The sequence below is a fragment of the Maylandia zebra genome, linkage group LG12 (assembly GCF_041146795.1).
Source record: "Maylandia zebra isolate NMK-2024a linkage group LG12, Mzebra_GT3a, whole genome shotgun sequence".
Taxonomy (NCBI): Eukaryota; Metazoa; Chordata; class Actinopteri; order Cichliformes; family Cichlidae; genus Maylandia; species Maylandia zebra.
Window position 1 is genome coordinate 10,598,351 of NC_135178.1, and position 26,070 is coordinate 10,624,420.

Below are 26,070 nucleotides of genomic sequence, written 5' to 3' on the forward strand. Positions count from 1 at the left end.
CAATTTGCCAAAATGACACATCCGCAAATATGTGTCAAGTGTCTGAACAGTGCACTAGTATGCATTTATACTTGTGTCAGTAACCCTAGTACAATCTTGTAACAGTTTTTTAAATTAATTAATTTACTCGTGATCAAAATATAATTAAAAAACAGATTAACATTTGTCATTTCCACCGGTTTTAACGCTGAACAATAATCACAGGTGTCTATACTCTTGCTGTAGTATACATGTGTGTCGTTACACAGCAGCTCCCACCGTTTGGATTGCAGCTTCTGTCCAATGAAAGAACGCGCCTACAGAAGTTGACCAATGAGCACAGAGCATTTATGGAGTTTTTCCGCTTTCCCCTGAAGTTCTTGACAGATTCGCCTCCAGATTGCGAGAATTCAAGATGGCCGTTACAGGTACGAGTTTAACTTTTTATTTATCCCAACTGTTTCAGAGCACTGAGACGAAAGGAGATTTTGCTGTCACCGTAAGCACTGCATAGCACAATCTGGACCGTCCTGTGTTGAGCATGTCAAGGAAATTATTCGCTGCATATCTGAAAAGAGACTCTTAAGTAGGCACCAGCCTGACGCCGTGGTAAAACCCCTAAGTTTGCTAACCTTAGCAGGCTGGGACTCGCGTTAAAGCTTTTAACTGTAAACTGCGCTAGTGACTGAAGCAGCCACATAATCTCTCCCGTTCCAACTAATGCTAATGCTTAGCTATGCTAGTTTGCTAGCTGGTTGAGCGAAGAGGAATTTCCGAAAACTCTGATTACTTTGCTTTGTAGGAATTATGTTTTTATTATATCGCTTCGCACCTCCTTACTACAAATTACCTTGAAAGGCAGTCAGCTAGTTAGCCGGAGACAATTAACTCGCGCTCCAAGAGGAACATGGCTTCCCCAAACTCGAAATGTCATTTTACAAGGCAGTCGAATCCCATGCTAGGCTACCGGGCTAATATGAGCTAGCGTTAGCATCTTTCGGCTGTTAACCAAATGTGCAACTTTGTTTGTCAGCGGTTTGTTTCAATGTTAATTCCAAGCTCGCCCGGTCTCAAATATGAGCTACAACGTTTAGAAAAAGTTAGTTCTTGCTCCTGTAGGCCACTTTGCGAACACCTTAGTTGTTGGTGCCACTGGATTACAAGCTAACCGGTATATGGGACAATTCAAAACTCAGGAAAAAGCTTTCGCGAGGTTTCAGTGTTTGGGTTAATCAAACAACTGTTATTTTCAACAACACTTTAAAGTATGTGATTTTTAAACTTTAAAGTTTTTACTAGCGTGTTGTACAGTAGTTGAGACAGAAAATAGCACTCCCTCTTACTAATTTAATTGATTTTTATCCAAAAGAAATGGTAAAAGAGGGGGAAGACGAGTGCCAGGGGAGATTCGTGACAGAAGGACAGGAGCAAGATTGAAAGGTGTTTACAAGATGGTAGTGAGAGCTGCTATGATGTATAGTTTGGAGACGTTAACATTTTCATTAGGAGTGACTATGATGGACAAAATTAGAAATGAGTGCATCCAAGAGACACCTCAGGTTGAGCGGTTTGAAGACAAAGTTGGCCAAGGCTGAGTTGATTTGGATATGTGCAGAGGAGTGATGGTGAACACAGGATGTTGAAGACTGATCTTCTAGACAAGGAGGAAAAGAGGAAGGTTTGGGGATGTTGTGAAGGAGAGGGGTACAGAGGGTTCGTGTGATAGATGAGGATGCTAGGGAAGGGTTATCGGAGGTAGATTTTCTGCTGTACAACCCCTAAAGAGAGCGACCAAAAACGTATTTGTAGTATTCTTCTAACATTAATTACCTATTAATGTTTATAAAAGTAGTTAAAGTCTGTGTGTTATCAATTTTATCATACCTATGTGCACTTTTTCATATTCTTTTTGTGTTTGTGTAGGTTCTAGGTAAAGGGCAAAACTCCTCTGGACCCCACTGTGCATGAAGCTCTCCTGAGGCTTTGGTGTCCAAGTACTGTGTCTTCCCTTCCCCCCCTGCCCTCCCCCAATTCCCTCCTGCCTCTCACCATGTCCTCCACCTCCTCCTCCTACTCCTCCTCAGGGGAGACCAGTCCAGAGGATCCACCCCGAGGTGGAGGAACCATCCGAGTCTACCTCCCCAACAAACAGAGGACAGTGGTGAGATACTTTTCTCCATGTTTGTCTTGACCAGTGACATTTTTTATATTAAACATTGTAACTATAAAAAGTGCCTTGTTTGATAGAAAACAATTGACATTTAACACTTCTGTAGGAGGGAGAAAAAATCTTCCATCACTGTTGGTTGTAACTGTAATTGCAGTTTGACATCTTTCAGAATGTGCTAATGAGTAAGCTAGTTGGACAGTTGGTATCAGGTTTCTCAGATGGTGCCTGCCACCATCGTCCTTTAATTTGACTTGTAATTCCTGTTAGATGTCAAGTTTTCATACACTGAAGCGTAGCTGTTGCATAGTCCTGTCACTATGTCAGTGTTAAATTTAGTGATATGAGTGGCAGTGTAGAGGACACTGTGTTCATGGCATTATCCAACATGAATCTCTGGGATTCATGTAGGAGCATTCTCCTTTTAAATCCTCAGTGTTTACAGGTGAGTTTTACTAGCTGTACAGATCCTTCCAAAGCACATCAAACTGAGCTTTTCCCTTCTCTGCTGGACCTTTTTTGTACAAATAATGAGCACATGTGCTAAATCTGTGTAGTATTAGCAGTAGGTAGGTAGGGCTGCCACAAACGATTATTTTGATAGTCGACTAGTCACCGATTATTTTTGCGATTAGTCGACTAATCAGATCATGCATCCATTGGATGTAAAATGTACAGCTCATTGCACCAGCATGCATCTGCTCTTATCTAACTATCATTAGATTACAGCTTTAAGTGTTTAAGTTATGTGCTAACTAAAAATAAAGACAAGATGTTAGTTTATAAAATTTTAATTAAATTTGCAGATTGTTTCGGTGGAGTTTAATAAACTCAGCCGTCTGCTCCTTGCTATCTAAAATATAACAGGACACCGGAGTATATTCTCGAGCATCTCACACTTCTGATAAGCAGTTGTCTGCTTGATGTTTATTCTGCTGTGTAAAAACTAACTTTAATCTCAGCCAAACCAATTTACTCAGGAACAAATAAAATACTGAAAAAAGCCAAACACAGTGGGTTTGAAAACGATTTTCTGGGAGTTTGGTGTTCTCACCGGCTCTAGTGAGCCTTGAACCCCGGCTAGCTATCGAGCTGGTGGGTAACAGACATATCCGAAAACTAAGGGTGCAACGATACACAAAATTCGCCCAAAATAAATTTAAGTAGCCAGAATAAAAAAAAGAGCAATTTTTTTGATTGATGTTTTGTTTCCTTTACAATATTATACATTAAAGTATAATATTGTAAAGGAAACAAAACATTAATCAAAAAATTGTTGAAACACAAATTACAACATTGTATAAAAATTACAAACATCAACTCAAATACTTGGTTCTAATTGAACAGAAATTTCTATGAACTTGTAAGAACTGTGTAGGACATGAATCAGTCTGTCAGATCCTGAATTTGAAATTTCCACTGAAGTCACGGGTAAGAGGCAAGTGGAACCAAGATCTAGGCCATTTGCTTTTTGAAGTTTGCAAAGACTGCTAAATTTTGCCAGTGGTAGTTCACTCTTTGCAACATAGTACGCTGTTCTAAACAGATTTTTCAGGTTTATTTTTAGTTTGCAATTGGTGTTTTGTTCTGGGAAAGATATTGCAGACTAAGCAGTAATTCATTTCTTTCATTTCTCATGGGTTCTAATGGGGGCCTTTCTTAAAATGACTGGTGCCAGTAACAAAGGCGCTTGTCGACTCAGAAATCGAGGGAAAACCAACGACACACCCGGCAGAACATTGTTATTTACACGGGTGCACATAAGTGGTCCGCATGTGCGCATTCGCTGTCAAAATAAAAGATGCGCACCAGATTAGAAGTTGCAACGCGCGTTTGCGTCCATATAAAAGGCACTGTTTTTGTCCGCTAGAGTGGGATTTTCACGGCACATTCTGCTCCACATCTCTGTGCGTTCATCATTTGTTTGAAGCCAGCTCACCTCCTGCAACCACTTTTCCGAGAATACGCGCACTCCTTCTGACATTTGTTTGGAGGTGGAGGAACACCAAAGTAATTGCTTAAAGGATTTTGTTTCTTCGACATCTTTAAGAGTTCTAAACAAATGTCTGTCCTCCTCCAGAAAATCTTATGTACGCAAACACGCGTTGCAACTTCTTATCTTGTGCGCGTTTTTTATTTTGACAGCGAATGCGCACCTGCGGACCACTTATGTGCACCCCTGGTTATTTAGCTCGTCATATTGCAGCCACAGAAATTCTTTGTCCATGAAACCATAAAGCTGCACTTTATTTTTGCCTTATAGTCTGATTTGTCATAACTTTTCAGTTTTGCGGTAAGCTTTTCTTTGGCTGTCACTTCTTCACCCTGACCTGTCTTATTTGGCTCAGCAGAACTAAAATATATATCCTGCTGCTTTTACACACGCACTCACATAACGCTCAGCGATTCTCTGCGCGATCAACCTCTCACATGTTTAAGCTTGCTGCGGGAGATTTCACTTGTCATGTTTGCATAGTAAGCTAACAAATGATAAGACGATGTCAGAGGACATACAGTGGGGCAAAAAAGTATTTAGTCAGCCACCGATTGTGCAAGTTCCCCCACCTAAAATGATGACAGAGGCCAGTAATTTGCACCAGAGGTACACTTCAACTGTGAGAGACAGAATGTGAAAAAAAATCCATGAATCCACATGGTAGGATTTGTAAAGAATTTATTCGTAAATCAGGGTGGAAAATAAGTATTTGGTCAATAACAAAAATACAACTCAATACTTTGTAACATAACCTTTGTTGGCAATAACAGAGGTCAAACGTTTACTATAGGTCTTTACCAGGTTTGCACACACAGTAGCTGGTATTTTGGCCCATTCCTCCATGCAGATCTTCTCGAGAGTAGTGATGTTTTGGGGCTGTCGCCGAGCAACACGGACTTTCAACTCCCGCCACAGATTTTCTATGGGGTTGAGGTCTGGAGACTGGCTAGGCCACTCCAGGACTTTCAAATGCTTCTTACGGAGCCACTCCTTTGTTGCCCGGGCAGTGTGTTTTGGATCATTGTCATGTTGGAAGACCCAGCCTCGTTTCATCTTCAAAGTTCTCACTGATGGAAGGAGGTTTTGGCTCAAAATCTCACGATACATGGCCCCATTCATTCTGTCCTTAACACGGATCAGTCGTCCTGTCCCCTTGGCAGAAAAACAGCCCTATAGCATGATGTTTCCACCCCCATGCTTCACAGTAGGTATGGTGTTCTTGGGATGCAACTCAGTATTCTTCTTCCTCCAAACACGACGAGTTGAGTTTATACCAAAAAGTTCTACTTTGGTTTCATCTGACCACATGACATTCTCCCAATCCTCTGCTGTATCATCCATGTGCTCTCTGACAAACTTCAGACGGGCCTGGACATGCACTGGCTTCAGCAGCGGAACACGTCTGGCACTGCGGGATTTGATTCCCTGCCGTTGTAGTGTGTTACTGATGGTGACCTTTGTTACTTTGGTCCCAGCTCTCTGCAGGTCATTCACCAGGTCCCCCCGTGTGGTTCTGGGATTTTTGCTCACCGTTCTCATGATCATTTTGACCCCACGGGATGAGATCTTGCGTGGAGCCCCAGATCGAGGGAGATTATCAGTGGTCTTGTATGTCTTCCATTTTCTGATGATTGCTCCCACAGTTGATTTTTTTCACACCAAGCTGCTTGCCTATTGTAGATTCACTCTTCCCAGTCTGGTGCAGGTCTACAATACTTTTCCTGGTGTCCTTCGAAAGCTCTTTGGTCTTGGCCATGGCGGAGTTTGGAGTCTGACTGTTTGAGGCTGTGGACAGGTGTTTTATATACAGATGATGAGTTCAAACAGGTGCCATTCATACAGGTAACGAGTGGGGGACAGAAAAGCTTCTTACAGAAGACGTTACAGGTCTGTGAGAGCCAGAGATTTTCCTTGTTTGAGGTGACCAAATACTTATTTTCCACCCTAATTTACGAATAAATTCTTTACAAATCCTACCATGTGGATTCATGGATTTTTTTTTTTTCACATTCTGTCTCTCACAGTTGAAGTGTACCTCTGGTGCAAATTACTGACCTCTGTCATCATTTTAAGTGGGGGAACTTGCACAATCAGTGGCTGACTAAATACTTTTTTGCCCCACTGTAGTTGGTGCGCAAATTATTATCACTCACCAATCAGTGCTGTCGCTCTCTATACACAGTTCGCGCGATTGCAAAGTGAAAGCAAAAAAACAAGCGCAAATTCAAACGCGATTTCAATAGGTCACATATTGACAGTGGCTCACCGATGCCAATGACATAATTACCCAGCTACATTTCCGAAAGAATGCAAAAGCATTGACATATATTTTTCCTTCCTATGATAGGCCGACGGGCAGGGCAGAGATAGATTTTGGTAGCCCGACTGGAAAAATCGCTAGCCCCAGGACGTCGGGCTAGTGATTTTGCGAGCCCTGTATCTGATTGAGGAATCACTCATCTTTGGAAAAGAGAGTTTATTACAGAGAAATGGCTCTTTCCAAAATAAAAGCTATACTATACGCTTCTTCTGGACTATATTCTCTGCAGCATATTAAACATATCAGGTCCCCATAAGGAGAATCATGTGCATTGTATTAAAGTATATTCTTGAATGCTAAATGTACAACCCAAATTGCGTCCCCAAAAAGCTGTGTAAAATGTAATAGAGTGCAATGTTTACTCTGGTAAAGTTTGTAGCATGCGTGCTTGTTGTTTTTTGTCTGCTTCCACTTGATTTTGCACTAGGATTATGTCGGCGTAAATGTGCAGTCATATTCGTTGTGTTCCCACTAGTGCTGTCAGCGTTAATCTCGTTGAAATGACGTTAACACCACAACACGGCAAATCTCCGTTAACGAGCTACCGCCGATCGCCCCGTGCGTGGGGCTGGACTGCCAACACGTTAACGAGCTAACTGCGCTAACACACTAGTTCCCACCCATGTAATTGAGCATTGTGTGGCACATCCAACATACTGTTTTACTTTAGTCCATGACGCTCTTACCTTCAGGGTCATACTTCACATGAAAACCAAAATATTTCCAAACGCCAGATCTGAATGAGGGTGGGGGAGGTTCAGTTTGCCATGTTGCAAGGAGAGCTTAACTTCTGTCTGGCTAGCTTGCCCTGCGCTCAGTGAATCTGCGTTCGACTACTCCGCCTAGGCTGCACTGTCGAGCGCAGATCCACTGAGCGCTCAACACAGACAGCATCGTCAGAAGGAAAGTTGATAAAATAAATTAAAAAATGTTTATTGTTCGATACATATGCGTACCGAACCGAAAGCACTGTATCGAACAGTTCAATATCGATACGAGTATCGTTGCACCCCTACCGAAAACGTCAGAGCGCTTTTGAAAATATGTGGTGTCTTGATAAACTGAGCAGATATTTGAAGTTTACACAGCTACATTCTTGCCTGGAAAATATGTTAAACGTTTATTTTGTGCCCCAGAAAGAATAATAAGAGTAATATTAAAACTAACTAGCTGCCGCTATTGTTGGAAACTGAGCAGGGCCGTGCTATGAATTCTGGGATGGGTTGGGCCACAAAGTATACACCCGACCCATCCTTCAAATTTGGGGAAATGAAGGGCGTATTTGTCAGCTGCATTTGTCGGAGTCTTCGAATTTGGACAGTCTTCGTCGTGTCACTGTAACGTAATCGGCCTACAAATGCGGGCACAGGAGGATGCGGTTTCTGAATTTGGACGCAGCTGCTATAACGGACACTGCTTCTTCTTTGAGGTTTAACGGCAGCTGGCATCCTTGTACATGCAGTGCTGCCATCTTCCTTTTCGGTCCATTATTACACTCTTAAATCCTACTACTTATTCCTGCGTCTTTTGGGATCTTACAAAGCTTCAAATGACACGTCGACTATTAAATTAGTCGTCGGCGTAATCGTGACTAGTCAACATTATAAGGGAGAGACATGACACTCAGTCCCGAATAGAAATGTAGGGAAGAACTGAGTAACTGTGAAGAGGTTGGTTATTGAGTCCCTGCCTCCAAACCAGCCACAAAATGAGAGAACCTATTGGCCAATTGTGATGTGCTAACATAAGCACACAGCTGACGTTTGACAGTTCCACATGTGTGGTGGCAAGGGTATGTCACTACATATTATTGTAGCAGACAAGTAGGAAGGTGCTTTCTTACTTTTTGAGATAATATGAAGTGCTGTGTTGTTGTTATTTTTTTAAAAATGTAATTGGTTTTTCTTCATTGGGATAACCAAAGGTGTTGATTGTGTTGGCTCTGTCAACCAAGCAATTAATGCCATAATTAGGGCTGCTCGATTATGGCAAAAATGATAATCACGATTATTTTCACTGAAATTGAGATCTCGATTATTTGACGATATTTATTTAACCCTTACGACCTACTATAGAACCAAGTCCGCCAGAGCTTATATTATTTTTTTACATGTTGTAGTGCCATTTGTGGGAGCATTTCAAGTTTCTATACAACTGTTATAGCCCATATTTTAATAATATGTATGCATTAAGTCCATAGTAACTACATTAATTGCAAAAAAGTGCAATAAACTACAAAAAAATTGAAAATAGTTTTTGTTTTGTTTTTTACATATATTTCTACTTGGAGAAATTTAAGAGGTTTATCCCTCAAAACTTTAAATACAAAAAAGTTGCAAAAAATAGTTTACAACAACAGGAAATCTATTTTGAGTGTCTTCATAGTTTTATTTTGGAGATACACTGCAGGAAAAACGAAAAAAACAATCCTATGATGCAAATTTGCAAAGAAAACAGCATGTGCATCAAAATAAACTATTTCCAGCAGTGCAATTCGAGTTCTAAGCATCCCAGAAACTATTCAGAAAAGTCAAACATGACTTATAAAAACACCAGTATAGGCTTTTAAAGCCTACAAGTAAAAAACTACATTTTCCGCGAAAATTATGTCACTTCCGGTTTCGGGCAGGAAATGGCGGACATGCGATAGTTCGCGCTGACGTCTGTTTCAATGTGGGAAGTGTTACGAACAGCTGATCGGATCGGCAAAGCGTGTTTCTGGAATATTATGTTTTTGTTCCTGCAAGCCCTTTTTATGCAACTTTTGCAAAGCTATATGTGGAAGGAAACCGTGACCGAGGACAAGCTGATGGCATAAGATGCAAGTACAACTCCTCTGGTTTCATATGCAAAAAAAAAAAAAATATTGCGCTAGCTTACACGGTTCAGGTTCTACAGGGATTTAAAAATAGTTACACAAAACGGAGCATGCTGCTCTGACCGGCTTTAAAGGGTTAACAATAACAATGTATTGAATAATGACTTTAAATAATAATATAAAATAGTGTACAACACCACTGAAGTTTTTTTTTTTTTTTTTTTTTTTTTTTTTTTTTTTTTAACCTCTCTTTTCAACCAACGGCAGTCACTCTCCTCTCCAAATAACTTCTGCTTAGCTTTTCGAGCTTCCCTCGGGTCCTCTTAATCAGCGGTCTCCAACCTTTTTTGCGCCAAGGGCCGGTTTATGCCTGACAATATTTTCACGGACCGGCCTTTAAGGTGTCGCGGATAAATGAGGGAGGGGCTAATAATCGGCTCAGTCATTTTTAATGATCGTTGAAAGCCCAGATCGTAATCGTGATTAAAATTCGATTACCGTATTTCCCGGACTACAGAGCGCACCTGAATATTAGCCGCACAAGCTAAAATCAGGGGAAAATCCTGTTTTGTACATACATTAGCCACACCTGACTAAAAGCTGCAGGTGTTTCAATGTTGACTCATCATATGTAAGAGAATATGCACAAAGCGAATTGTCAGGAAAGAGACGGCTGTTTGGAGACATCACTTTTATTAATATTTTGAAAAACAAGTTATGGGTGCATATTTGCATAACTTTTTAGGTATATTTACAAGTAGCGGTAATTACAAGTACGAAACATGTACTGTGCTTCATAAATGAGTAACAAATGTAGTACATAATAACCTACAGCACACCAGAAAAATAGATTCGGACTACCTTTTAGGCTCAGGTGCAGTGACACTGTTTTAACAAGAAGAAAAGTCAGTCATTCACCACCATCTTTCTCTTCTTCCTGCGCACTAAAACCACCAAAGTCCTCTTCTCCAGTGTCGGATACAAACAGGCTCAGGATGGCTTCGTCATCCACTCTCCGCTTCTCTCCTTCGTTGTCACTTTCAAAACCAACCAAACAAATCCTCTTTGTCAGTTTCAGAGTCGAACACCCTCAGAAGGGCCGTGGCGGTGTCCTCCTCTCCATCATGTAACAGTCCAGCCCTTCGAAATCCGTTGGTGATCGTGGATGTTTTCACACTTTTCCACGCTGTCAGAATCCAATGGTGGAGTTGAGCATAACTTGCTTTTCGCAAGTTTATCGCCGCTCGTCATCCACACCTCCCGCTGAACGCGTAGCGCTACTTTGAAGTTTGCTTTTCGCGCTACTTCGTACGGCACTACGTTGCCTGGCGGATGGACATGTGACCAACATACCACTCTTGAACCCCGATCCTTCCGCCAGGCAACGTAGTGCCGTACAACAGCGGAACAAACAAAACAAATCCGCTCACGGACAATCCATAGAAAAGCCGCACCTGACTAAAAGCCGCAGGGTTCAAAGCTTGTGCAAAAAGTAGCGGCTTATAGCCCGACAATTACGGTAATTGAGCAGCCCTAGCCATAATGATGTGCAAATTGAAGTTATATTTATTTTTTAAAATGACATTTGGCTGGTGATTCAGTAGATATTTTTTTTTTATTTTCAGGTGACTATTGAAATAAAAGGTTTTATGGAGAGGTTCATTTAGATGGGGTCTCAGCCTAAGTTAGCGCCCAGATGTGTAAGCGGTAGTCGGGATGTAGTTCAGTTCGTTTCATTTTGAAAAAGGTTAGTTCAGAATCGTGTTTATTGGCCAAGTATATGTGCAGACACATACAGGGAATTTGGTTCTGGTAGATGGTGGCTCTCAAGCACAGCAATGTAAATCTCACACACACACACATCTATATACACACATTACACATACATACACAAAGCTGTGTAAACAACTATAAATAACGAATCTAAACTTGTATACATAAAATACAAAAATGAAATGAGGTGGAATGAATACTACAGAATAGGGCTGCCACAAACGATTATTTTGATAGTCGACTAATCAGATCATCATCCATTGGACGTAAAACGTACAGCATATTGCACCAGCAGCATCTGCTCATATATAACTATCATTAGCTTACAGCTTTAAGTGTTTAAGGTATGTGCTAACTAAAAATAAAGACAGGATGATAGTTTATTACATTTTAATGAATTTTACAGATTGTTTCGGTGAAGTTTAATAAACTCCTTGCTATCTAAAATATAACAGGACACCGGAGTAAATTCTCGAGCATCTCACACTTCTGATAATCAGCTGTCTGCTTGACGTTTATTCAGCTGTGTAAAAACTATAACTTTAATCTCAGCCAAACCGATTTACTCAGGAACAAATAAAATACAAAAAAAAGCCAAACAATAACATGTTTAAGTTATCTAAGTGACTTGTGTATGTTTAACCTGAGTAGCGAAAGAAGGCGGTGGGTTTGAAAACGATTTGCCGGGAATCCGGTGTTCTCACGGGCTCTAGTGAGCCTAGCTAGCTATCGAGCTAGTGGGTAACAGACGTCTCCGAAAACGTCGGCGCGCTTTTGAAAATATGTGGCGTCTTGATAAACTGAGCAAATATTTGAGGTTTACACAGCTACGTTTATTTTGTGACCCAGAAAAGAATAATAAGAGTAATTTTAAAACTAACTAACTAGCTGCCGCCGTTGTTGGAAATTGAGCTGGGCTGCGCTATGAATTCTGGGACACAGCTTCTTCTTCTTCAGGGTTTAACGGCAGCTGGCATCCATGCAGTGCTGCCCTCTTCTGTTTCAGTCCGTTATTACACTCTTAAATCCTACTACTCATTCCTGCGTCTTTTGTGATCTTACAAAGCTTCAAACGACGCGTCGACTATTACATCAGTCGTCGACGATTTTGATAGTCGACGTAATCGTGACTAGTCGACTAATCGTGGCAGCCCTACTACAGAATGTACATAAGGTGCAGTTGCAGTCTGGCAGTGGGAGCAGTGTGACAGGTCAACTGTTAAGAAGGGAGATGACGAGGGGAAAGAAACTGTTCCTATGTTGGGTGGTCCTGGTCTGCAGGCTTCTGTACCGTCTGCCAGAGGGCAGCAGATCAAAAAGTCTGTGTCCAGGGTGTGAGGGGTCTGTGATGATTTTCCCTGCCCGTTTCCTGATTCTTGAGAGGTACAGATCCTTCTAGTTCTGCTCAATCCACCCACTATTACTCTAAACCTTTAGGTGTGTGGTACAGAAAGAACGGTTGATTTGCTCATGGTATTTCCTCCCATCTGCAGCTCTTCAGACAAGAGACATGATGCCCCTTTTTGTCTTTCTTGTTTGTTCTCCTGTGTGCACCTCTAACTAGGGAAGGGGAGATGAGAGAGATGGCGACAGAGACTGAGGAATTTATTTCCCACTTACAGCATGAAGAAAAAGCTGGAAAGCAAAGAATCATATTCAGCCACATTTACATGTAGCTTTACATTCCACATTCCTAAACACATAATGGGAACAGTAACCTGCATCATCTAATGTAATGTTTGTTTCTTGTATGGTCAAAATTGATGCTCTTTGTTACTGCCATTTTACCCAAGTGTTACCTGTGTGATCAGAGAATGTCATGTCAAAGTCGCACTTATTCAAATATGGCATTCTGTTTTCAGGTGAATGTCCGCCAAGGACAGACTGTGCATGAGATTCTAGATAAAGCGCTCAAAGTGAGAGGCCTGAGCCAAGAGTGCTGTGCTGTATTTCGCCTTCTAGGAGGGTAAGATTGCACTGCTGTTTGTGCCACGTCCTCTCACATCATATTGGAAAATGACTTTGCATTCCTTTTAGCCCACATGAAACTCTGAGAGGCAACAGTGAACAGCTGTCACAAGACTACATGTTAGACAAACACATGTATATAACAGAGGCTGAAGATGTAATGTGAAGTTGATTCAAAGGCTGAAACGGTAGAAAAGTCAATATGCATTGATAAACAACTAATATACAATTAATTATTCATTGTGTATTTTTTTTTTTTTTTTGTTACCATAATGCATTTGAAGGGTTTCCTGTGTAACGATGGGTAACATTCCTATGCTTCATTAAATATTAAAACAGTCTTAACAAAGGGAAAGAATCACTGACCTTCTGTTCAAACTTTAGCTACGCTACTAGAATCTCAGGATAAAAGTTGGAAATGACCATGAAAGATCCACTTTAAAGAGAAAAATGAATGAAAGTAAAAATTTTACTCTAGCTGTCTGTGAACATTCAACAGCTTAAAGGTAGAATTTGTAATTTAGCAGTTTTGATGCTTCAACATAGTTGTAAACTGTTTTCTCGCACCATAAACAGTTGTTGACATTTCTGAGAAACTCATTGATATACAAATTAAGTGCATTGGTCAATTAGGATAATGAAGACCTCTCCGTTGTTGTTTTTTTGTTATCTTAGCCATTTTAAACCTTGAAAGGGGTTTCAATATTGGTGATATGTACAAAGAGTGTTTAAATTGCTTCTAAATGTTCCTTTTTTTGCCCCTCTAGTCGAAAAAGACTGACGGACTGGGACACAGACATAACTCCTCTAGTTGGAGAGGAGCTTTTAGTTGAGGTCCTGGATGATATTCCCCTGACCATGCACAACTTTGTAAGTATCTCACATACCTGTGTATAAAATGTTCATAGCTTATGTGAAATACCTTTTGTTCATATGTTTTTGGCCTGTGATACTCTAATTGAATTGCTGCTGTTTTTAGCCTTGATGGTCTTAAATGTTATTACTGCAAAGTAAATTTCATGAACTCTATCTGTATAGGTACGCAAAACTTTCTTCAAGCTGGCTTACTGTGATTTTTGCCACAAGTTCCTTTTCAATGGCTTCAGATGTCAGACATGTGGCTACAAGTTTCACCAACACTGCAGTAGCAAGGTCCCCACCGTGTGTGTGGACATGGATACTATAAGAGAGCGGTGAGTTGGAGTAGTGTTTATCGTTGGCTGTACCAGATGCTTTGCTGGTAATATTTCACCAAGAGAAGGTGGCTAGTTGGAAAATAAGTCCTATTTTTAAGGAGGGCCACAATTCTATGGATTCAGACGATATTTTCCAGACTTTGCAACATGATGTCGACATACAGGCCATACAGTTTTTTGTTGTTTTTTTAATTTGTTAGTTGTTGTGTTTTTTATAGCTGCCATGTTGCCCTGTAATTTTGATTACAGTGGCTGAGATGAACATTGTATTCTGGTTAATCATGTTTTATGTAGAGACATACATAGTAAGCCTTTTGTGATCTTTAAAGGCTTACTATGTAAGCCTTTAAAGATCACAAAAGGCTTTTAAATGCTCTTTCCTCATTTCCACCTCATCCTCTTCACCTCAAGCCTCATCTCCTGAACTGCAGTCAAGGCTCTAGCACACAAAAACATGCAAAAACATGCTTCTTTATTCCCAATATTATTGCAATTACTTATTGTAATTAGACTCCAGACAGCTGACTGCCAACTAAACGGCTGGTTATAAGAGTTGGCCAGCTAACGTTAGACTGCAGTGTCCTAAAAATCACACTTTCCTTCTGATAAACAGTTTGAGTGTATTCTCCTTGTGTATAGGAGTTTGTCCGCTAAATGTTTAAGTTCAACAATGTTGGATCCACTTCAAAGAGAGTTTCTCTAAATGCTAACAGCAGCGTTTACAAAAGAAAAGGTCAGGATATGTGTGTGAAGGTTCTTGGTCATCCTGGTCATTGTCGTCTAAGGAGCTGTGAATTGAAGAAGCTTCTCGGATCAGAGGTGAAACGTCTTCCAAGAAACTCAAAGTTCGGACGTTTTTCTTTCCGAGCTCCTTAGTTCAGGATATCCTCAACAACTCACTCAACTCATATTGGCCTCTTTCACTGTCTTAGCTGACTAACACGTTTCTCCTAGAACAGCCAACGTAGCTAGGATTATGAACTTGAATTGGGAGGGTTAAAAAAACCAAAAAAAACCCCAACAACAACATTTAGTTGACTGCAATCTGCCATCTACTAAAATCTAATGATTTTTACACACTGTAATTTTCCTTCTGCACTCTTAAAATAGTCTTTTACTTTAGTCTTTGTAAATAACTTTATTGGGACTGATTGATTAGAGCAGGGCGATATGACCAAAAATATTTATCACAATATACATTTGATAACGATATAATTGACACTAGACAAAATACTTTACAACTCCACAACTTTGATGGGGTTTTTTTTTTTGCTCTAATAATTTATTTTCACTTAAAAAAAAAAAAAAAAAAACAGCTGCCTGTTTATGTGCGTTCTCTAGTTAAAGTTAAAGGCAGTGGAAATTGGCTGACATATAACCATGTATAATATCCACAAAACTTAGAAAGAGGTTATACACACACAATACGGTAATATTATGTTGACGCACAGTACGTATCACTCCGAGGCTCCTACCTACGATAGCCATAATGCTCCAACAATCCATCAAGCGGTGCGGGTTCGTAGCTTAGCAAAGTCGTACTAAAACATTTGACAGATTTTTCCAGCGCCGTGTACCACATAAAATCGTTTCGAGGTCAGTAAACACAACCAGAATTCATAAAGCACAAGGGATTATAAGGGGCACTGTTGATTTTCAGAAAAATCAAAGGATTGATTTTAAGTGCCGTATTTTCCAAAAAACACGGTAATAACGACGGTCCGCTAGCATGCGCTACCAAAAATAGTGCTTTGTCGTGTATCTGACAGACAAAAGCTAAACCAGTGCCACACCACTGAAGTTGCAGCATTTTTACAAACCAATTCTGGTTCATCCGTTTTATTCAACGATCCGCTTTCGCCCTTCTCATTCTCCGTCGCCGCCCTGCTTTTTCCACCATGTGCGTATGAAAACAAAGGCACAAACAAACAAAAAACAAAGTTTTACCCATATTCTATCGCGGTATTTCATTTTCTTATCGTTGCCGAACGTTATACCAGTGTTAACGTGAACGGTATGATATGGCCCAGCCCTAATGATGTTGAAAAACAATTAAAACACCTGAAGTTCTTAAAATTCAGAACAGTTTCAGGGAAAAATGGAGATATACGGACCATCTTTTTGTGATGTGCCTAGATGATCAGATTCAGACTTGACATTAAAAAAACGGTGCAAATATGCACTTACTAAATTATTTAGTACTAAATAACAGAAATTTTGCACATAATTGGAGCCTGAATAGTATGAAACTTCTGTGATATTGTTTAATTGTTTTCTTTCAATCCTATGTCCAGTTCTGATCCCAGTCCTTGCCCAGATGGATACCCACAGATAATACTGCCAGAAAATTCCCCCACGCAGAGCAACCCAGCCTTAACCCCAGAGCCTTCTGGGTAAGCTGGGCAGATGGCGTTCTATCAAAATTGCAGCATTGCTTTATTTTGTGAAATGTATATTTTAATCAAAATTTTGGCCTTCTTTCTTTTTGCTCAGAATGGGCCACCTGTCCCCATCCCCGTCCTCAACCTTTCACTTCCCCATGTCAGGCGGAGATGGTCAGTCTCTACAGAGGCATCGCTCCACATCTACTCCCAATGTTCATATGGTCAGCACATTGGACCCTGCTTCTGCCATGATTATAGAGGTCGGTGTTGGCTGCTTGTTTGCTTTTGCTTGAAGGATTGTCACCTCCACTGTGTATTCATCAAAATAACTTTGTTGCATATCTCCTCTTAGGAAGCACTAAAGTTCAACAACACAATAGGTATGCTTTCCATTTTTCCCCCTCTCTTCTGTTTTAGAATACATTTGTTATTCTATGTATGACACTTATGTTGTGCTGTCTCTTGTTGCTGCAGGTCCTGAACCCTCACCTAAGCCCTCCACCAGCCCGCCCTCTTCTTTTGGCTCTCCAGGGAAGAAGCCACCAAAGTCCCCTTCGGAACCCAGGGAGCGCAAGCCCTCGTCCTCTGATGACAAAAAGAAAGTGGTAGGGTGTCTTTAACATTGTTCACAGGCCACTGGTCACTTTACATATTCACAAGGGCAACCTTTGAATGCATTGAACTGCTATCTCTTTTTAACAAATTTAACAGTCAATCTGTTGTTTCAGCACCGAGGAGGCAACAGAGATTCAAGTTACTACTGGGAGGTCCACTCTCGAGAAGTCAACATCCAGAAGAGAATAGGTTCTGGCTCCTTTGGAACTGTCTTCAAGGGAAAGTGGCATGGAGATGTGGCAATCAAGATCCTCAAAGTCAAAGAGCCAACGCCTGAGCAGTTACAAGCCTTTAAAAATGAAATGCAGGTGTTGCGGTGAGCAGTGGTTTACATGACTTTAACTTGGTTTTATTTGCACAAATCTTTCCACAACTGCTGCTGGTGGTGGAGTTATTAATAATGATAATGATATTAGTATTATTAACGCTGCATAAACTGGTTTTATTAACACCAGTTCACATTGTTATAGCACTTTAATTTAACTCTTAACAATGTGGTGACTATAACTTTCTGACTGCGGATGAGGTAATGGAATTTCTAAGTTTCACTATTTCTGTTCTCTACAGGAAGACCCGCCACGTCAACATCCTGCTGTTCATGGGCTTCATGACTAAGCCCAACTTTGCCATCATCACACAATGGTGTGAAGGCAGCAGCCTGTACCGCCATCTGCATGTCTTAGAGAGCAAGTTTGATACTGTGCGTCGCATTGATGTGGCCAGACAGACAGCACAGGGCATGGAGTAAGACTTGCTGCAATATTCCATTTCACCATCATCACTTAGTCAGGCCAAGTAGCAGACATAAAGTCTTTTTGTAGTGCAAGAAGCTCATTCTGTATACAAATGTTTGGCACCCATGAATTTAATTTACTAGTTTTCAAATTGGGTTTTTTTGCTTTTTCTTTCAGTTATCTTCATGCAAAGAACATAATTCATCGAGATCTAAAATCAAACAGTATCCTTCTCTTGTGCATGGTGTACATAAGTGCAGTCATTGTGTGTTTCTGAGTTTAGATAGCTGTACCTTTTTAACCCGTAATCACACGTGCTAATTTGAGCCTCATGCTCTGCAGTTATTAAAGGTTTAACAACACACAAAAAGCATTTCCTTTTAATAGACAGTGATATACAGAGCAGCCAAACCATTAAAACTGTGATGTGTCAGTACTCTTAACACAAGAAACAAACTCTATGCTGACTCTTACCTTGAAGACACCTCTCCCTTGTTTTCATGAAGAGGCCAATTTTAAGATGATACGGTGCATCGCTGCTGTCAGGGACAAACATTTGAATTTGAAACTGAGGTATTAAATTTGAGTTTGTCGAGTCATTCCACACTGTCAGGTGGACATTTCTTTGTTTCCCATTGTTTACTTTGGGTAGTTTCCTCTGTCAGTCTCACTTTTTATAACTTCTTTCTTGTGAAATGTTTATGCAGTAACTGATACCATGAAAACGTCCAGCAGCTGTCTGTTGTATTTTTCTGAGATTTGCTGCCAGATATTTTTCTCCATGAGGGCTGGACTGTTAAAATCGGTGACTTTGGCTTGGCTACAGTGAAGGCTCGATGGACTGGCTCTCAGCAGGTAGAACAACCCAGCGGATCCATTCTCTGGATGGTAAGGATACTTAACATGTTTATTGTAGAGCTCAGAGTCTATATGACATTTTAAGGCCAGTAGGGGGAGCAGTTTTTGAAAAGATTTTGGGTTTTATAGAACACTAGAGCAAAATGAGCCTCTGCTCCTTTGTATGAGTACTCAATTCTGTTTCAGATGAGTTCTTGGGCTAAATTGCTAGTTTCAAGTCCTATTAAATTTGAAAATTTCAGTTTAAGTTCAGCATACAGAATCTCTTGTTTTGCCAGTCGGATCCACCTGTCCTCGTGACATTGATTTTAAAAATCCAACATGGCAGCAGCTAGAACATTTAACTTGACTCTTGATTACATGGTAAATGGACTGATTCTTATATAGCGCTTTTCTACTCTCCGGAGTACTCAAAGCGCTGTATACAACATGCCTCATTCACCCGTTCACATAAGCACTTCTAAACAAGTGCAAACTAATCTACATTCACACTCCGATGAACGCATCCGAGGGCAACTTGGGTTTAGTATCTTGGCCCAAGGATATTTGACATATAGATTGGGGAAGCCAAGGATCGAAGCACCAACCTTCCAATCAGTTGCTGATCTGCTCTACCACCTGAGCCACAGCCACCCGTACATGAACTGTGGCTGTGTCTTCTTTCACCTTCAGTCTGACATTGCCCTTACTTAAATTGTTTTCTACGAGGGAGCTTTTTTTCCCTCCTAACTAGTTACTAAAGACCAATGGCTCTGTCTGAAATCTAATGTGTTTAAGTCCCCACTGATACGTCGCTATGCCGACAGACATAACAAACTGCAGTGTCGGTCATTAGTGTTATTACTCCTCGGTTCTAGCTTGGCAACAGTGTTGATCCTGCCCGTGGCCACAATTGGCTGATTATCCAGCTTCCCACAGCACTCATTGGGCAGGTTCCTTTTTCTATTGGGACTGTTGTGTCATGTCACAGTGCCACATGTCAGTCAAGTTGGTGGAGTTGACTGAAATCATGCACCAAAGAGATGTCAGGTTCTGACTGTGCTGGGTGCCACACACCACAAAAAAACAGTTTTGGTAAAGAAATTGTTGATCTTTAGTAATACTTTTACATCATGTCATTCTTCAGCTGCTGATACTTGCAAAATGAGCGGTTGATGCATACTATTACCGATGCATGTTAATGTTGTCCTTTATAACCTGTGTACATCTTGAGTCTTGACAGGTTAAGTTATATTGTTCGTTTGACGACTTTTCTTGAAAAGTGATTACTGTAAATAACATCAAGTCACATCTGTATCATTAACTGTAAAGCAGAATAATAGAAATATGATGGTTTTTCATTGTATATTGGAACCCTGGAAGTTTTCCATCCACTTGTTTAAACACTGTAAAGGTCACACGCACATTATTTGATAGACCCTATATCCATACATGCAGTTTTTATGTACAAGGGTTTGTAGTGTATTTGCTTCTAATCTGGTTAAGTCACAACATCTTTACAAAAAGCTAAATTAGTGTAATCGGTAGTGTTAAAGTACCTCTTTGTCAGTTTTTAATTCATTTTTTCCTCTCTCCTCTCATTAGGCTCCTGAGGTGATCCGCATGCAGGACACAAACCCATACACGTTCCAGTCAGACGTATATGGCTACGGAGTAGTTCTGTTTGAGCTGATGTCAGGAACCCTGCCTTACTCCAATATCAACAACAGAGACCAGGTTCCATTACCCAGTTTATTCTAGTTTATGTTAACACACAACACTGAGTCAGTCTAAAATATCTGACTGACTCTTTCTGAAGATTTTGTTAATTACTATTAACATTAAAAATATAGCCATAGAGTAAGTCACAGTTCCAAAAAACTAACAAATATTAGTAGAGTTCAGTAGATAAACTGTTAAATGTAACTCTGAATTAAATAATTCATCTGGAACACATGAAGCAAATTTTGTGTGACTTGACTTGTGGCCCAGTTTCTTAAGCTGTCTTCAGACCTTTGATGTAATACTTACGTTTGTTCTGTAGCTCACCTTGTTCGGTCCTCTTTTTCTTTGTCAGATAATCTTCATGGTTGGACGTGGTTACCTGTCTCCAGACCTCAGTAAGCTGTATAGTACCTCACCCAAAGCAATGAAGAGGCTGATCGTCGACTGCCTGAAGTTTAAACGTGATGAAAGGCCCCTTTTTCCACAGGTCAGTCTTGTATGGTTTATCGTTTATCACTTTAATAAAAAATATCCTGCAATGTTAAAATGTCCTGTGACTCGACATTCTAAGGGCTTTCTTTAAATTTAACTTGAAACTTTTACTTTATCCAAAACTTTTGGCGACAACTGGGTTCTGTCAGAAAGATGATCATTTATTGTAGGGATCGAACCACCAACCTTCCGATTAGTAGTTGACCTACTGTACTGCCTGAGCCACAGCCACTCCTCTGTATCAATCTAAAGAGGATTTGTTTTTGGAAGAATTTAGGTGAACATAAAGACCTGGAGAAATTTTTGATGTAAAGCAAGATACAGCAGGACTGTAGGCCACCAGTGAGGAATCTTGCACAGGATGCTTTAATGAAAGTTCTGGAAAAGCAAATCGGAGTGCTCAATACAAATAATTTGCAAGACATGGACGTGTCATTGTAGTTGCCTGTAAATTCATACTATCCTTTAAATCAGGTGACTGCCAAACCATATGCAATGTAGTTGCGTAATGTTGACAAAACTAGTCTGTAATTTTCCTAATATTTCTGTCCTTCCTCAGATTCTGGTGTCCATTGAGCAGGTGCAAGATTTGCTGCCGAAAATCGAGCGGAGTCGCTCCGAGCCGTCGCTCCATCGAGCTGTCCATGCTGAGGACCTGAACCCCCTCCTGTTCCACACCACCAGGCTCATGCCCCTCTAAGCTCTCCACAGCACACAGCAAAGAGGCCGCCAACCTGTCAAGGACCACAGCATTCCAGTGCCTCAAAGAGGCCACAGCTGGCTGCTCTCCACCATTGTGGAGCTGCAGCTCTCAGCAGCAAAACTCAGTAACAGACTGTAGAAGTAACCTTAGTCTGACAGTGAATTTTTTTTTTTTTTTTTTTTTTTTTTTTTTTTTTTTTTTTTTCCTTCAACAAATGACACGCACATGCCCATCAGGTGAAAGAAAGACCTTCTGTTTGTAGACATGTGTAAAATGTCTGCTCTTGCCAGCTGAGAAAGTCAATCGACATCTCGACTTGTATTTGGCTCTTAGACCTGCTTTGGAGTTTCAGTTGTTCTAAAGAAACTCACATGGTTGCACATACAGTGCAAAAGAGTCTAATTCAGATCTTTGAGGACTTAAATCAGTCATGGAGCTGGAGCCACTGGTTCAAGTCACATGATCCACTTACATACTCCATGCTCAGCGGGCATGTGCCCCTTTCACTGTAACACAGCATAAATGGAATGGGGACCTGAGATGTAACGCCACTCATTTGAAAGCAACTCTTTTTGAATACGTGCCTGACGTGATATGTTTTGTAAAAGGTTAGATGTTTGCCCCCAGTGTGGACTTTCAGCATTTACTGGTCTTGCAAATATCTATACAAGACCTGGCAACTTAGAACACTGAACTATGCAAAGAAGTTTATGGGAAAAAAATGTATACCAGTTGCTCATTTAACCTGTTATAGTCTTTTGCTGTACATGAAGCAAAGCAGTGAAAGGCCTGGAGGTAGATATTTTCTTTCACTAACATAAAACATAAATGTATCTTGTCAGGTAGATATTCTTCAAATAGGAACTTTGAAATTCACTAAATTCATCTGAGGATCAAGTTTCCATTGATGCTGTTTGTGGGGGGATGGAAAGTCAGTGAGAAGGGCCTGGCAGAACTGGCTGCATGTCCAAATTTAAACATTACAAATTACAGTTTGAGGGTTTGAAAGTTATCCCATTCCTTAAATCCTGTATTTAGTCTTAAGAATGTGCTGTTTCAAACAAACTTTTAGTAAAAGCAGTTGCCCACCCCTCTACCCTTTTCAAGTCCTGAAACATCACCTAACTTGTGTCACTTACCAGGCAACACTGTGATACTTTTAATGTTCCAAGTCCACTGAACACGGGGACTAAATGGTTAGGATCAATACTTCAGCAGTGGATGTTATTCATTTCTAAACCAAAATGTTTTCCAAAGTGAGATGTTAGTCAGGTCATCAGAGGACATTGTTGTTAGAAATGTACAGATGTAGTTTCAAGGGCTCAACAGATGGCTCATTTCAATTCCAGGTGTAAACTGAGGTTTCCATGTTGAGGCACGCACCTTACAGCTCTCACACTGCAGGAACAGCAGAGTGCCAGCCTCTGCACCACATGGGCTTAAGTGGTTTGTTGTATTGCTGCTACATATTGTGAGTGTTTTGTACACCTTAAAGATTGAATTGCTTGGTACACAGCTTCAGCAGTGTTGGCTAGTTTTTCCACACTCCAGGGGTCCATTCTCCAATGCTGCAGTCCCTCGTCCATAGTTCACTCACACATGTCCGCATATTCTCAAAATATTTCTATAGGTGTGGGGCATGCCTTAAAACTGTGAGAACCTTGGTTGATTAGTTGTTCTAATTTAGGCTTGAAGAGGTGTGTACATTTTTCACAAAAGTGAGATCACATCTAAAGGCAAATGTGCAAACTCTGTTGTGATGGCCACAAATCTACTCTGAAGAAATAGCTGAATTATTAAAATCTGTAGTATTCAGAGAACAGAACAAATGTCAGGGTTGTCTAGTTTGCTCGTCCAGCCGTTTGTATGTTACCCACCAGGAGATTGCTTTAAGCTTGTATCCAGTTGATTTTTCTTTGGTGGGATGCTCACTTGTTATGAATGAAAGCCCTGCATTTTATTTTCCTGAGATTGAATTAGTTGCCGCACAGCAAGAAGGTCCTGAGTTCAATTCCACCATCAGGCCGTGTGGAGTTTGCATGTTCTCCCCATGTTTGCGTGGGTTCACTCCGGGTACTCCGGCTTCCTCCCACCGTCCAAAGACATGCAGCTTGTGGGGATGGGTTAATTGGATAATCTAAATTGCCACTAGGTTTGAATGTGAGTGCGAATGGTTGTCTGTCCCTGTGTGTTGGCCCTGTGACAGACTGGTAACCTGTCCAGGGTGTACCCCGCCTCTCGCCCTATGACAGCTGGGATAGGCTCCAGTGCCCCCCGTGACCCTGAAAATGATAAGCGGAAGTGAATGGATGGATGAATTAGTTGAATATTTACTCGCCTCTGTGCTTGTAACACACCGAGGCGGCTCGGTCCTGCTTCATGATGTCTTTCAAAGAAATACGCATGTGCTCAGGGTTCAGCTGGGCTGGTTTAAAAGCTAGTAGCCTTAGCTGGTGATCAGTGATAGTGTGTGGCCTTGTTTTGGGGGTTTGTGGAGAGAGAGAGAGAGAGAGAGATATATCTAGATAGATATCTAATTTGTTTTTTTTATTTTTGCCCCTCTTTCAGCCCCTCATTTTTGCTCATTGTAATACTGGTGGGAAATATTGTCTTAAAAAGCCTTTACTCATCTTTACTTAAAGCTTATCAGCCACAACAATTTCATTGCCATCAACAAAAAGCAGGATACTGAAGATCAGCCACTGCTCTTCTTCAGTGTAATCCTTTGTAGATTTGTAGTACTGACTAATGAAAGAAATGGAAGCGATAGTCATATCTACAGAACCTTTAGTTTCTCCTTCAGCTGGACTGTTAGCATCTTCGGGCTAGTGCTCACAGGTTGACCTGACAATGCAGTCACTCAAAGCAGATTTAATCCATAGTAAATTAAGGGCACAGACGCAACCCTCTCTGTGGTGATTTTGGTGACTTAACAGTAGGGGATCAGGAGCCATGCCTCCTGGTCTGTCCTAACAGTGCTGTATTCTGAGGCATTGACTCTTGCTGGTCGGGTCTCGCCCAAGTGAAGGCAGTAGGTGTGAGGTGATGTTTCAGGCTTCTGTGAATCCTGCAGGTGATGTGACAGACATGAAGCAAAACTCCTGTTGATGCAGATGTCTGTCACTAATGAACTGCTAATTTAATATTCTCATGTTAATCTAGGGGCTGGGTACCCTGACTGATGCTCATTCCAGTTATGTGGTGGGTGTGGGAGAGGTTTTGTGGTGGGCTTTTTTTGTTTTGCTTTCTTATTTATTGATGTTATCGCAGATGTTAATCTGCAAGTACAGCACTCTGAAATGGATCAGATGTTTACTGGGAATGTTTATCTTTGAAATGTTCATCAGCACCAGGCGCTCTCTCGCTTTCTTGTTTTTCTCTCAAACATTCTCAACATGAATGTATGTTTCGGCGCGGTACTGTTGGCTCCTCTGTTCACTCGGACTCTGTCAAATGCAGGGGCATTTCTAGCAACTTTGCTTTCACACATCCTGAGCACAAATGGGTGTCAACATTTTTTTTTTTTCTTTTTTTTCTTCTTCTCTAAGCAAGATGTTGTCCATGGGGTTTCACTACAATAGCAACACTTAGGGAACTGTAACTAACGGGTATTTGAATGGCCTGAAGCTGCTGAATGAAATCTTTGTTTTTCTTTTTTTCTAAATGAGCTGCTTTTTATAAACATTCAGAAAAAGCAAAACTTTTTTTTAAACCACAATATAAGATCAGGAGTGCTTTGGTATAACGTCAGCAGACCAGGTTTTCTGTGCATCTGTAAAAAGTAGAGTGGGTTTGGAGAGCTTATTGAACCATTTTGTGCTCAGTTTCACATTGAGGGGATGCCTCCCGAACGTCTTCATCTGGAGGATGAGGGAACAGGTGCCACATCTCTGTTCAAGTGGACCTGAACAGCTTCAGGAAACACGAGATTCTCATCTGGAGACTCAAAGGGGCACCATAATATGGGGGAAGAGAGGCACTGCGACTGTTTCAGAGGATGAGAGCTGTGTCAGAGTAGTTTCTTATTTTATTTTATTGTCTTTTCATATCTGTAGGTGAGTTGGAGTACTTGTCTATAGTTTCTGAGGTGTCAGGGGTGTTAATTTGCAATAAATAGTGTTTTCTGCTGTGTACAGTCTGTTTCTTTTTTGTTTTCTTGTTACTGTTTTTGTGATTTCAAAGAGAACAATTATTTTAACATGTAAATCATTTTTTTTCTTAAGGGTTGTGTGTGTGTGTGTTGTGATCAGTAATGATGCAGGATTTATTCTTGAAATAAATGAATTCATCTGTAACTTGTTGTTTTTAGCTTTCAGTACAATCAGTGGAATCTTGTTTGTCTGTTTTGGGACACAGTTCGTTT

The 26,070-nt window shown here is 40.7% G+C and overlaps 1 protein-coding gene across 1 annotated transcript; it reads left to right on the top strand.

The window, feature by feature from the left end:
- The first annotated feature begins 313 nt into the window (after nucleotides 1-313).
- Nucleotides 314-25,838, top strand: araf (A-Raf proto-oncogene, serine/threonine kinase). Its single transcript, XM_004574211.2, has 16 exons — nucleotides 314-407; nucleotides 1,903-2,140; nucleotides 12,916-13,019; nucleotides 13,789-13,891; nucleotides 14,060-14,214; nucleotides 16,512-16,610; nucleotides 16,711-16,861; nucleotides 16,954-16,981; nucleotides 17,076-17,206; nucleotides 17,330-17,532; nucleotides 17,784-17,960; nucleotides 18,128-18,174; nucleotides 18,720-18,838; nucleotides 20,393-20,524; nucleotides 20,865-20,999; nucleotides 21,564-25,838. The coding sequence occupies exons 2-16, from the start codon at nucleotides 2,030-2,032 to the stop codon at nucleotides 21,702-21,704; spliced, it is 1,836 nt and encodes a 611-aa protein (XP_004574268.1). The 5' UTR covers nucleotides 314-407; nucleotides 1,903-2,029; the 3' UTR covers nucleotides 21,705-25,838.
- The last annotated feature ends 232 nt before the right edge of the window (nucleotides 25,839-26,070 follow it).

Coding starts and splice junctions, on each gene's coding strand:
- araf (XM_004574211.2), top strand. CDS start 2,030: ATGTCCTCCACCTCCTCCTCCTACTCCTCCTCAGGGGAGACCAGTCCA. Junction 16,982..17,075: donor AAAGTTCAACAACACAATAG/GTATGCTTTCCA, acceptor TTGTTGCTGCAG/GTCCTGAACCCTCACCTAAG. Junction 17,961..18,127: donor CAGACAGCACAGGGCATGGA/GTAAGACTTGCT, acceptor TTTTTCTTTCAG/TTATCTTCATGCAAAGAACA.